This window comes from Mauremys reevesii, linkage group 8, assembly GCF_016161935.1.
Source record: "Mauremys reevesii isolate NIE-2019 linkage group 8, ASM1616193v1, whole genome shotgun sequence".
NCBI lineage: Eukaryota > Metazoa > Chordata > Testudines > Geoemydidae > Mauremys > Mauremys reevesii.
Genome location: NC_052630.1, coordinates 103,626,444 through 103,640,250, shown reverse-complemented (window position 1 = coordinate 103,640,250; position 13,807 = coordinate 103,626,444). Strand labels below are relative to the sequence as shown.

Here is a 13,807-nt window from a genome sequence, read left to right as displayed (position 1 = left end):
AGGGAGGCTCTGGAGGGATCCAGCGTAAGAAGTGCTGATGGGAGAAGAGGGTCTGCAGGACAGCAAGCCCACGGTGGGACAAGGGCTTCAAGTGTAGAGAATAAGCAAGTATCTATGCCAGCGGTTCCCAAACTTGTTCTGCCGCTTGTGCGGGGAAAGCCCCTGGCGGGCCGGGCTGGTTTGTGTATCTGCTGCGTCCGCAGGTTCAGCCGATCGCGGCTCCCATTGGCCACGGTTCGCTGCTCCAGGCCAATGAGAGCTGCTGGAAGCAGCGGCCAGTACGTCCCTCGGCCTGTGACACTTCCCGCAGCTCCCATTGGCCTGGAGCAGCGAACCGTGGCCAGTGGGAGCCACGATTGGCTGAACCTGCAGATGCGGCAGGTAAACAAACCGGCCCGGCCCGCCAGGGGCTTTCCCTGCACAAGCAGCGGAACAAGTTTGGGAACCACTGGTCTAAGCGCATCACAGGAGGGCTGGTACAAGGTCAATGCACCACTCCAATCCCACATCAGCTCTGAAATAGACATAGATGGGGCACTGGCCCTCTGCCCAGGGTGAATTTCACTCGAAGGACTTAGTGGGTCTTTTGGAGGAGCCTAGCAGTCTGTTTGTATGTATGCACAGGGGTGAGTTGACTACCTAGGTGTACTGATCCAGCCACGTTTGTCCATGGGGATCTAATGAGTTTACTATAGAACATTCAGGCCTGTGTTAGATTCCACACAGCGGCAGAGTCTCTCTCAGCGTGAGCCTAGACTGCGTGGCCAGCTCGATGCAAAAAAATCCATAAATTGTTCTTACCAGCCAGTCTCTCTGCCAGCGTGAGGGCGTGCACCGAGGGTCTGTAGTCAGGGGCGTGCTGGGCTTGTTGCGCTGCCTGCTGGTGAAGGTTGTACATGGCACTCAGAGAATTCATGGCGTGAAGAGAGTAACCGTTCACTCCATAGTGCTGCATGGCGGCATACACCTAAAAACAACCAAGCAGAAAAGGCCTGGTTAGAAACTCATTCATTACAATACAAAGGAATTACTTAGGGGAAGTTCTGTGACCTGCTACACAGGTGGTCAGACTAGACGATCTCTGTGCTCCCTGCTGGCCTCTCTGAATGGTCTGATTAGTTAGATCCTTGGAAGCTTTGATGTGAAATAAAAATAATGCTCATGGGTCTTGATCCAAAGCACACTGAATGAATGGCAAGACCCTCAAACTGCGGTGAGCTTCGGGACCTGAGACAGTAATACTGAGGTTAAAGTCAGCAATGAAAACAGCATGATACCAGCTCTGAGGCCTAGCTGCCACCTAGGAAACAGCATGTGAATGTATCCCCCCCAAATAGTATTAGGAAATAAAAAGAACTTTCCCAAGTGACATTTAAATGAAAGGCAAAAAAATTCTGTGTGTGAGAGAGAGAGAAACTTGTGGTGAAATTGCTGATAATTTAGTGTATTTGGCATTTGGAGTGACTCAGTTCCCCAGTATCAAGGACACTGTTTGTAGACTATCCAAGCCCCCATCCCCTGTTTTTTCCTGCTATTTACTCATTGGGCAACCTTAAAAAAAGCCGCTTTACCTTGCTGTGCCTTAGTTTCTCCATCTGTAAATGGGGCTAATACCAATCTCACAGCGGTGTTGGGAGGTTGAATTAACTCATGTCTGTAAAGGAATTTGAGTTCCTCTAACAGAAGGTGTTAAATGGAGAATAAATAGCAGTCACCAAATGAGGATGGAGAAACTACAATAAGAGAGAGGCTGGGACAGTTCTGTTTTGGTTATTTACCAGGTTAAGATAGCGGCTGCCTGAGAGAGAAAACCGGGGAGCTAACATCAGGTGCTGGAGGTCATGCTCAAGTCTCATTGACCTCAGCAGGAGTTTGAGGTCTGTATCTGAAGGCAAAAATTGAGCCCAATTCTTATCTTTGCATAGATCTATTATGTCAAATAAATTAACCACCATTATTCAAAGAACAACTTGTTTCTCTAAATTTCACCTTTATCCCTAACAAGTTTTCATTTTTCCATGTAGAAGATTTATACCACCAAGGAAAGAATCTCAATACACAGGAGCATGTGAATCTGCAGTCAAAAGTCTCATTGACTGAGGACTTCTGGAATGCAAATCTAAACCCAAACATACAAGGACTTCATAAGGCATCCATAGAACTTTTGTGCATCTGGAACCAGAAGTTGTATTGCTTTCTATGAGAGTTTGCAACAGGGTAGGATGTTTACGGGATCTCACCTAGGAATCTTTCACTCATGACTAGAATCAAAGACCTATTCAGCTATCTAGATCTTTCACTGCATCAATGCAGGGAATGTTCCTTACCACAGAGATATTTCCATAAGTCCGAAATATTCTTGAGGCTTTATACAGTGATGGAGTAATTTTGTGCAGTCATGAGACAAACTGAATCAGGACAGACAGGATTAACAACAGGTAGACTGGAGAGATGCCTGTTTTCCACAAAGCTCCATCCATGTTGTCTCCATTGAAGGAAAGGCCTGTCTAATATGCTAGATCAGTTACTCCATGGAAACCTGATCCAAGATTTGCCGTATCCTGTATCTAGCTTCAGCTTGTGTTAGAGCAGTTCTAAATTCACTTCAAAGCTCTTCTTCAGTCTTATATGTGAAGAAAACTAGCTGGCAACTCAGCATATCTCCCACATCACTCATGCTATAGGATAAATTTCTCTCTTGCACAGACAGCGCACACAAAACCTATGTGCTATTTTAAGCCATCAAAATAGAGCTTAAGTGGGATTTAAACAATGCAGAAGCTTTTTGCTGGTCTTCTGTATATGGGGAAATTTTCTCGTAGTGCGCACTAGTGAACAGAGGGCCAGATTGTCAAGAACTCAGAACCCGAGTCTAGTGTAGGTAGCAGCATCACTGAGTGTTTGGGCCAGATTCTTAGTTGGAGTGAAAATAAATAGTCAGCCAGGTAGCTCCACTGAAGTCCGTGGAACCAAGACAATTTGCACTGGCTGTGGGATCTGACCTTGGGCAGCTTCTGCATTTGCTCATCCAACTTAACATCTAGACCTGTGTTTACAAACAGCTGTGAGCCAGGTTCATGATCTGCATAGGCAGTTTTCAGAACCAGACCTTGGATCAGTTTATTTTCTAACGCAGTTTGTACACCGTTGGCTGTAACTTAGAATCCCATATAAACTGGCGCATTTAGAAACCGTCACTGAAACGGAAATTCCCCCTGCAAGATAGAATTATCAGAGAGGATTATTCATGGAGGATAGGTTCATCAATGGCAATTAGCCAAGATGGGCATGGATGCAACCCCATGTTCTGGCTGTCCCTAACCTCTGTTTGCCAGAAGCTGGGAGTGGACGACAGGGGATGGATCACTTTATGATTCCCTGTTCTGTTCATTCCCTCTGGGGCACCTGGCATTGGTCACTGTCGGAAGATAGGATACTGGGCTAAATGGACCATTGGTCTGACCCAGTATGGCCGTTCTTATGGGACACTCCATAAAAGGCCCACTTTTTCCAATGGGAAAGCATTTTCTTTGGTAAGCTTTCTATTTAGTTGGTTGTTAAAAGGCTTTCCTCTGTGTTAAACTCTTCATGTTGGCCTGGAAGAAAAGATGTACATTTGAAAAAGGAGATTCACGTTACTTTAACTATTTGTAAAACCAGTCAATAGATTGTTCCAGTTTTCTCAATAACTGTCTGGAATACTGCATTGGCAGATGACAGATGTAACGTCTTTGTTACCGTGCACAGTAAATACAGAGTGGTAGACAGAATAATATGAAAGAGTCGGCCGGGATATCGGTGTTGTATGTTCATAGTCTATTTAATCTAGCAGACGTGAGTTAACTGAGATCGCACGTAGACCCACTTTCGTTGTCATTTACCTCTATGCACATTCCGAAACGGAATAAATTAAATATTTAAAAGACCCCATACAGCAATTTTTTGTAAATTGAGAAGGCCATTCATCAAGCCACCGCTGGGTTTCACAAGCTGTCGAATTGTGCTTACATTGGTTAAAATAATCTTTATATTTCATTAAGCAACCAAATAAGCTGATCCTCCCCACCGGCTGTATAGATGGCTTTAATTTTCAAAATCTGCAAATGCATCTTTTATGTCTCTCTCTGGCTGGAGGGGCTGAGTAATAACCACAACCAATTGGAGAATAAAAGCAGAGTTTGATTAGGTGTTACGTTGTGTAAATTAATGCCGGGCAGCAAAGGAGCGGATCCTAAGCTGTCATTGATTAAATGGGGCTTGGACCTTCATCTTCTCCTAAATAATAGGGTATCGCTTTCCTTTCCTATGCAGCTCCTGTGTGTGCATGCCACAGATGCCAAGTGGGGTCTGAGTCATGGAGAAAGGAAATAGGGACCGGAGGGGGGGAGTTCATACAAATTAGTTGTCCGCAATGAGTGTAAACAGAATAGGGCCCAGCCATGCGTTCCTTGTACATCCAGAACAACCATTGGATTTCAGGATTGGGACTTAAAAGTGCGCCCTGCTGCTCTGTGTAGCACGTACTGCAGGGAACAGGGGGTTTCAATGGGGCTGTGCAGAGTAGTAGGGACTAGTAAAAAAGATGTTTTCAAGGAAAGGCTGCCATTTACTTCCATCTGGCCTGGTCCGACTCTCTAGCTAACCGAGGATTGCAAGGTGCTCATTGCTCTCAGCTGGGGTTGACTCTCATCACTTTGCAGGATTGGGCTCCAAGTGTATGCTTTTTGTTGGCCTGATCCTTCAACCATTACTTACCCAAGTATCCCTTGCTCATGCAAATCATCCCTTCTCAAGTCAATGGAATTACCGGTGTGAGTGGGAACGGTGGGTGAGCGACTATTGCAGGAAGTGGTACGGTTTAACATAGCTTCCCTGGGGTGTGGAGCGCCAGATCCTGAGCTGGTGTAAATCAGTTTGGTTTTGTTTACACCACTTGAGGATGTAGCCCATATGCGTGTGTGAATGGGGAACTCTGGTAGGGCCAGAGTCTCAGGGGATGTAAGCAGAGCTACGCTGGTTTACACTAGCCTGACACTATGGCCCTAAATATTTGTTCAATACGCCAGGACCAAAGTTCCCAATTTATGCTGGGTAGGCAATTGATGCAGGTATCTAGGGGCATAATTCTGTCCCAAGTACAAAATGTGCAAAGGAAACACACAAATAATGTCTTGCGTCCTGGTTAAAGAGTTTTGTTCTGGGTTGTTTTTGCTATTTTTTTTAAAGTAACTTCATGGGGGTTTTCTAATAAAAAAAATAAAATGTCTATTTAAAAATGTAAATATACACTTCATAAATATTTCATATTGGTAAATACACACATTCTCACTGAGATGTTCCTGATAGCATGAAGAAAAGGTAGAACTAAAGATTTATTACAGCACTGAAGAATTGGAGTGTAGGAATATTTTGTACGCTTGCTTTAAAAGTGCCTCCATTGTAGTCTAAGTGAGCAATCCAAATTTAAATATAATTTACATGAAACTGACAAAGCAAAGTCCATTTAAAAAAAAAAAAACAACCTCCTTCCAGCCTGTGAATCCAATTTATTTTCCCATTCGAACCTCAAGCGAAAGTCTGAGCTCTTATCTACACAGGGAAATTGACTGAAAAAGCTATTGCAGAACAGGCTCCTCGTGTGGACCCTCTATTCTGATATAAAACTCGCTTTGTTTGGAAATAATTACTCCACTTTGGAAACAACTAATTATTCTAGAATAGTGTGATTTTTATTCCAGAATAGAACGTCCCCATTCGGAGCTATTCTGCAACAGCTTTTCTGGTCCGTTTCCTCATGCAGATAAGCCCTGTGGAAGGAGAAACCTTATCACACATCCTAAAGTTAGATAGGAAAGACGGTCTTGTGATTAAGGCACAGTGCTCGGAGTTGAGCGATCTCAGCTGTGTGGGGGTCTTGTAGCTTCGCTTCTATGCCTCAGTTTCCTTTCTTTGAAAGGGTATAATCAATACTTCCCCACCTCACAATGGTGCTGCGGGGCTTAATCCATTGATATTTGCCAGCTCCTCAGATACTACAGTGATTTGTGCCATGGTAATGCCTATTTAATGAGTGCTAAAAAGGTTACATTTTGATGCTAATGGAGCAATGGCAGAAATAATTCCAGAGCCATAGGTGGACTAGTGTTTCATTAGTGGTGAAAGCATCTCAGGTGTGTTCCTTTGTAAGGAGAGGAGGTTAACCAGGACCAAAACACACAGGTCTTTCTAGGTTCAAAATTAACAGATTGGGTTGCACCTCTGAGCAAAGTGCAGTCTGCAGAATTGTAAAAGCCAGTGCTAACTGTGAAAGCACTTTATGAAGCAATCGAGCAGAAGCAGAAGCAATCGAGCACAATCTACACCAGCTGGATTTTCCTAACGCTCTTCAAAGGTAGCCTGTGTGTAAATTGCACTGAAGTATAATATTCTTGGGCCCCTGGGAGGAAAGGCTGCAGTTTCCTAGCCGGATGGGGATGATCATTAAAAACACCCAGCCACCTCCCAGCAAAGCAAAGGACTCTTGGCTCCTGTTGCTACGGGGGGAATCCAGGAGCAGCCTACACAATCCCTCAGGTTGGGGACATTACTAAAGGCACAAGTAAATGAATGTTAATATGGAACTCAATGGAGCTTCAACTTAGATCCGTCATCTCTGTCTGTTCCAAAGCCCACTGGAGTCAGGGACAAGATTCCATTGGATGAGATCCTCTGGATTTTTATACCATGCTCCTCACTCCAGTATCTGATAACCTAGCCACCTGCCACTGCAAAAGCCCAGCGACTTCAACGGGAGATCCAGGCACAGAATGATGGCAGGGCTTACAGTGCAATTACAATCAGAAGAGTCACAGTTTAAAATGTGCTCCTTCTTCCACAACAGAACTGCTCCAGGTGTGTGAGGAGAGCTATGTTTGCTTAATGCAGTGACAAAAAATAAGCTATTGATGGATTTTTTTATTATATTTTTTAAGCAGCATAACCTCTGCAGCCATCAGAGATGGAGTCTAGCCTGGCTTGTGCATCGTCGACAGAATTCTTAACTGAGTTCCAGTTTCAGAATCTTTATTACTAGGGATGATGCATGAGCCTGAAAGAACTCAGCTTGATTTTCAGATCCCAGGTTGAGTTTGCAAGGCTAGCAGTAAATGGAGCAAATTTAGCTCCATATGAACAATGCATATAATCATGCAGGATCCCTCACTAAAGAGCACAGAAAAATCCATTTGTTAATATAGTGCTCAATGCAACTGAAATTTTGGGTCAGCTGTTTGGGCCTGATTCAAAGCCCACTGAAATAAAAGATGGTATCTCCATATTAATATCGCTTCTGTCACAACTGCAGCCAATCAATATGTTGTGCTGAAAATAAAATGATGGCAAGAAATGGAAATATTCACCCATTTTCTTATTAGCTTTGCCTTTTTTAGGATACAGCCACACTTTAAGTCAGGGAGACAAATAGCAAATCGCTCGGCTTATGCTTATCTGACAAAATATATGCAAAAAGGCACATTCTAACCCCAGATATGAGGCTTTATACGTCTTTGGTGCTGAATGCATTACATGTCTAGGGAGCTGTAAATAAATGACCCTTGAAAGACATTTTCCACAATTTCTTCTTTTATTTCTTAAATCTTTAAGATCCAGATGGTCCAAAATTCACATCATATAATAAATAGTAAGTCTTCAATCAGTTTTGTTGCTGTTGTGAGAATGTGCTGAATATCTAAGGAAATTTTTTTTTTGTTGCAGCGGATATAGTATAAATAACTATTTGAAATATTGCAACACCATCATTTTCCTCATTCAACTTTCCGAGAGAGTGAGGGTCATGCATCATAAAAATGAAATTCAAAGGATTTTGTTAAAATACTGGAATAAAGGTGTTGTTGAGGACAGCTCTGGACACTGAAGGACTCCAGTCTGATTTACCTGCAATATTTTTACACCTGTGTAACTTCAGGGACTTAACTGAGTTACTGTCTCGGTTTGCACGGACATGAATGATCCCAGAATTAAGCTTCATCTGTTCACTTAAGTGTAAACCCACAGAAAATAAAAATAGATTTCTACATGGATGTTTGTAAATTCTATTCAAACTTCTTGCTGATGATTTAGATATAACCACCCCATCTGTTCCCTCCCTCCTCCCCCCCACCTTCATTTCCAAGGTCTCTTAAAATCATGACAATATTTTTCATTTTAAGAAAAAATAATGAGATCTTGAAGCATTTTAGTGAGTGAAATTTTGAATTATTTGCATATAGGTCCAGTACAATAGTCTCTTGTATATAAATACATGGAATAAAATATTAGGCAGATTTTCATTATATTGTCCAGTACTTTTGAGAACTATGATTAAGGAATATCATAACAAGTATATTTATAATGCTAATCTTTTTCACTCTAAGTATCACACCAGGATCTCAAGGGCTATCATAAATGTTGCACAAACCTCACAATACCCTCATGTGGTAGGGAGCTCTGATTATATTGATTTTACAAATTCATATGCTGGGGTACAAAGGAATGAGATAACTTGCACAAGGTCACCCAGCCAGGGTTTGCCAGCCTTTGCAATTTTATCATGACTCTTATGATACGTGGCATTTTTCCTCAAAGCCCCAGCTCCTGGAGTCATGTGACTATGGGAGACTCTCCGCTTTCATTTAAAGAAGTGAGTTTCTAGTATTCCCAGAGAAAGACAAACATGAAAGTGTGGTCCAAGGCAAATAAAAAGAACCTGCAAATATAATTTTTAAATATCTTGATTTTTAAGCCAATCTCCTGATTCTGAGGGCCCGACTACTGATTTTCAAATGCTTATGTTTGGCAATACTAGATGGCAAGTTACTTGGGACTAGAGCCCAAGTGTTGTCTGGATACCTAGTCTCTTATTTTGACCACACTAGTTGTCAACTGACTATTTCAATCGTGTGTTTACAGGTACAGTAGGTTTGTGTAAATATATGTTATCCCTCCCTTTCTTTTTCCTTATTCTTACACTAAAAAGAAAACCGCATAATTGGGAAGATGTGCCCATATAGTCGCAATCTTATTCAAAGCTCTTACAGTCTTAGTCAAAGTAGCAAGAGTTCCTTATCTACCAAAGGAAGTTAAAAGCATTAGGGACTTTACTTTGGATCCAAACTGAGGCTATGTCTACACTGCCGCAGGATTGACGCTGCAGTGATTGATGCACCAGGGGTCGATTTAGTGGGTCTAGTGAAGACCCACTAAATCAACGGCAGAGCACTCTCTAGTCGACCCTGGTATTCCACTGGGAACGAAGTAAGTCGACAGGAGAGTGTCTCCCATCGTGGACACCGCAGTAAGTCGACCTAAGCCATGTCGACTCCAGCTACGTTATTGCACCTTTTTGGCTCGAAATATGACATTGGCTGACAGCTGTGGCTTTTATTAGCGTTAAAGCACCATGCAATCAAGTGACTGTCAATTTACAAGCAGTTTAGATATGTAACCTGACAGTTTATATGCAATAAATAAATAAATAAATAAAAATCAAAGAATCCATCAACATGTTTCTGGCTGGCAGTTCACAAGTCTTGTTTGCACAGGTTTGTCTGGCTGAAGCCTACCACTCCATTTGTTTCTGTAAAATGGGCTTAATTTAAAGGCTAATGACATGACTTTTCTGAAAAGTGGCAGGTGGGGTTTTCAAAACTGCATAAATAGGTAGGCCTAGACCTTTTCAAAGCCTGCAGTTCTATATGGCTGCTGGCATCCAACATGAGAAAAGTTGTAGCTAATTCTGTCTGTAAAGTAGTTGTGGCTGCAGCGTGTTTGACTCCTATTAAATGGAAGATCATGCCTCAGTGTTAGCTCAGGGTTTGATCCTCTGAGATGTCATCCTGATCTCGGTGGGAGTTGAGAACACCTTGCCATGATCAGCACCATACAGAATTGGGCCCATGGACACTTGCCACTAGAGAAGCTGGGTGCCCCTGTTTGCCTATTTCTGTGCCAAAATGTGGCTTTAGGTGCAAGGAGTTAGTCATCCTGCTTGAAGCTACGGCCCCTATTTGGAATAAGATGCCTCCTTGGAGAAAAAAATCCTCAGTGCTGCAGACCTGGGGCTCTGATCTTGCAATCAGCTCTGTAGCCCCGTTGATTCATTGCGTTAAAGTGGAAGTGGTAGCACTCTTTTTACAGTTCACATAGATGCTGGAACTAGGGGGGCTGCCGCATTCCTTGGCTTGAAGTGATTTCTATTAGCTACAGGCTTTACAGTTTGGTTCAATGGCTCTCGGCATCCCCACTATGCAAATTGTTCCAGCACCTCTGAACTTGTTCGTATTGTCGGCAAATTATTTTTGAGTTGGACCTTATGAGAGTGAATTCTTAGAAAGCATCTGGGCATTGGAATTCAGTCTATGTATGTTTTAAATGTATAGCTTTCCAATGTACAGATTCCCCTTACGTTCTGATTAGAAATCTTGTGCACAAACAACTCACCCATAGCTAAAACAATTTTGTTTAAACATTGCTTGTTTTCTAGATCTCACGGAGATCTAAGGAATAAGCCAGTTTTGAAGAAATCTTGTTCAGAAGCGGAGAACTTAATGAGCATAGAAAGATTTTTTTTTCCCCCGTGGATGTTCAGCAGAATAATAGGTCTACAACTTCTAATAATGAAGATGCAATGCACAATGGACTTTCTGTTAGGTGTCTCTGCTCATACTAAAGCTGGTTTGGATGAATGAGATGCCATTAAGTGTTTTATCTTATTCTAAACTTGCAAAGATCAGCCAAATACCAGGTTACCTAGGGAGGTTGTGGAATCCCCTTCTTTGAAGGCTTTTTAAGCACAGCTTAAACAAACACCTGTTGGGGGGGGGTCTAGGTATAATCAGGGCAGAGATGGGCAAAATTACCTCTTGAGGTCTCTTTCAACCCTACATTTCTAGGACTGTCCAACAACGCTTACAACTCCAGGACATTGTAATGTCCCAGGAGGAGAAGCTTTTGTATGGAACTTCTTCCCTGACCTTTCACTGCTTGATTTCACAATCTTGGCATTGGATTAATGCTAGTTTCCCTCTTGCCCATGGAATATAATCTTTAAACCCTTGCTGCTGCAGTGAATATTCAATGACTAGTTCAGGAGGGGGAAAAAATATTGTGGTTGTTTGTGTGACCTTAATTATGGGATCAATACTTTAAATAATAGCAACATGGAAATAGAGCAGATGGAGATAACTGTAGCTTCATCTAATGCTTCCCATTCCTCTAAGCACTCAGATACTGTGATGAATGCAATATAAGAATCTAGCATAGGTGGGTAAATTCTACCCATCAACAGGCAATTTAAAATGTAGGAAGTAATGTATACCAGGCATGACAGCCCTGCATCATTCATGTCTTACAAGGAGATGCACCATGCTGCTTTCTCCTTAACAGACACACGTTTACCCTGTTCACTTTAGCACCACCGAAACTGGAGATAGAATAAACCCATGAGACCCATCCTTATCACTGCAGCATGGCTGCTTCCCGAGTTTTGTACAATTTAATTTTAAAAGACTTAAAACAATGGGGTTTTTACATCACTCCCTTTGGGAGGCTATTCCAGGGCCCAATAGACTAATCTGTTAGGATCTTATCCCCTCTCCGCTCCCACCCCATCCCATTATTCTACCTTGTATTTCGTAGTGTCTTTTAGAACATCCTAAAGGATTCCTGTATGCACCCTCCAAATACTAAGAGATTAAAACTAAGTAAAAGAACAAAGTGATGTTACCTGCCATATTCTTCTCCATACCTGTAACTCATGACACCAAGTCTTATGGAAGAAGCATTGCTGTACAATCTGCGATAGTGGTTTTGCAAAGCCAGATCCAACACACACTGAGGTCAATGGAAAGATTCCCATTGATTTCAGTGCACTTTGGATCAGGCCCACAGTAAAAATAAGAGTTTGGATTAACTCAGAATAAACCCAATAGTTAAATTCGTGTAATAGATAGGTAACTGCTTAAAAAAATGGCAGCATTGCACTTCTTGAATTAGTTTTTTAGATCCCTCATTGTTCTCTTTTTATAGAAACTCACAAAGAGGAACGGTTCTTTTCTCCTCTGTAGCTTCACAATATCGGAATCAAGTGGGTCTCTCAGAAAAGTAGGTCAGCCTTAGCAGCTGCTATATAACAATGAAAAACATTTTGGCTAATTTCAGTCTCTTAATTTTTATCTGCATTTTCTGTACAACCAGGTCTCTCGTGATTTTGTTTTTAAAGTATTTAATGATGTCGCTGTGACTATTCTCATTTCACTCACTATGATTTTTTTTTGACATCTAAGTCCATCATTTAAAATAAAATGAACAAAATATAGACTCCTGAACTAATCAGTGAGTATTCACCTAAGTAGGCACCTAAATAGGTGTCTTCATTTTAAAGAAGTCCGCACTGTCTCAGAATCCTGTTGAAATCAATGGAAGCTGCAGGCACCTACCACCTTTTGAAAAATTGAGCTACCTTTATTTAGGAGCCTAAATAAGGATTTAGGAGTTCACGCAACCAGATTTCACACAACCAGATTTGAAAAGTTTGGCCTAATACTATTCATGTGGTTACATTTTTTTTTTTTTTGTAGCTTGTTTTAGCTTTGATCTCTCTGATCTCGACCCAAAAGACGAAGCTGAAAGTGAGAGAGGTCCCCATTCAGGTCTGGTGTCTCTTGAGCTAGTTCACCCTCTTTGCTATGGTGCATTTGGTGTTTAGGAGAGAGATTGCTGGTTTCGGGAACAAAATCCATTGCAATCATCCGACGGCTACAAAACCAAATGCTGTGCAAAACTTGCCTGGCCCATCCTGCCATTGTCTCTTTCTCTGGACCTGAAGTGGGGGAGGGGGAACCTCTTCTAACATTTGGTTCTGTTCCTTTATGACACAGATAGCGGGGCTGATGCCCAGAAAAGAGAGATGCATGCTGCCATGTGAAATGGACAAAGCTCCGGCTTCCTGCCGACTGTGGAAAGATTCGTCAGAGCACTATAGCAGGTACCAGTTGACTCTCCAGAATGGTAAGGAGAGCTTCTCATTGGGACACTTGAAGATTTATTTAGAGTGGTCAGATAGGCTGGAAAGAGCCACTCTGCATATACTTCAGGCATCTGTGACCGTGTAAAAAGACCAGCACAAATCAAACCTGCCCCCCCCCAATCAGTAAGGTGACTTGAAACTCAAATTCACCCCCTCCCACAGTTTTTCCACCCTTACATTTCCAGTTATTTAAATGCCTTGGGGGCAGGGAGGGAAAAGGAGTTTTGAGATGCGTCCTGAAGGTCAGAGAGATGCAGAGCCCTGATCCTTCTTTCACACAAGGAGGAATCAAGAGTAACTCCATTGAAATCAATCAAGTGACACGGGTAGAAAGCTAATGTAAGGACAATCACACCCCCAATGCCTCAAGTACTTTTGTCACAACAGTGACCTTCATTTAGATCAGGGCTGTGAGTGCAGTTAAGTGGAAATAAGAACACAAGAATGGCCATACTGGATCAGACCAATGGTCCATCTAGCCCAGTATCCTGTCTTCCAACAATGGCTGGTGCCAGGTGCTTCAGAGGGAATGAACACAACAAAGCAACTATCAAGTGATCCATCCCCTATTGTCCAGTTCCAGTTTCTGGCAGTTGGAGGTTTAGGGACACCCAGAGCATGGGGTTGCACCCCTGACCATCTTGGCTAACAGCCATTGATGGACCTATCCTCTATGAATTTATCTAGTTTTTTTTTTGGAACCCAGTTAGACTTTTGGCCTTCACAAAATCCCCTGGCAATGAG

The 13,807-nt window shown here is 42.4% G+C and overlaps 1 protein-coding gene and 1 long non-coding RNA gene across 4 annotated transcripts in view; one reads left to right on the top strand and one right to left on the bottom strand.

The window, feature by feature from the left end:
* Positions 1-13,807, top strand: part of LOC120371161 — a 108,961-nt gene that overhangs the window by 45,885 nt on the left and 49,269 nt on the right. The window contains exon 2 of one of the 2 annotated variants that reach the window (XR_005584175.1): positions 12,915-13,021. This is a non-coding gene — a long non-coding RNA (uncharacterized LOC120371161). Of the gene's footprint in view, positions 1-12,914; positions 13,045-13,807 lie in introns of both variants that reach the window. The other variant, XR_005584176.1, reaches the window with a different exon arrangement.
* DMBX1 (diencephalon/mesencephalon homeobox 1) overlaps positions 1-13,807 on the bottom strand; it is a 33,245-nt gene that overhangs the window by 13,097 nt on the left and 6,341 nt on the right. Inside the window, exon 2 of one of the 2 annotated variants that reach the window (XM_039486740.1) lies at positions 802-967. In XM_039486740.1, coding sequence (XP_039342674.1) covers positions 802-955 — 154 coding nt within the window. In that variant the 5' untranslated portion in view covers positions 956-967. The remainder of the gene's footprint in view (positions 1-801; positions 968-13,807) is intronic. The other variant, XM_039486739.1, reaches the window with a different exon arrangement.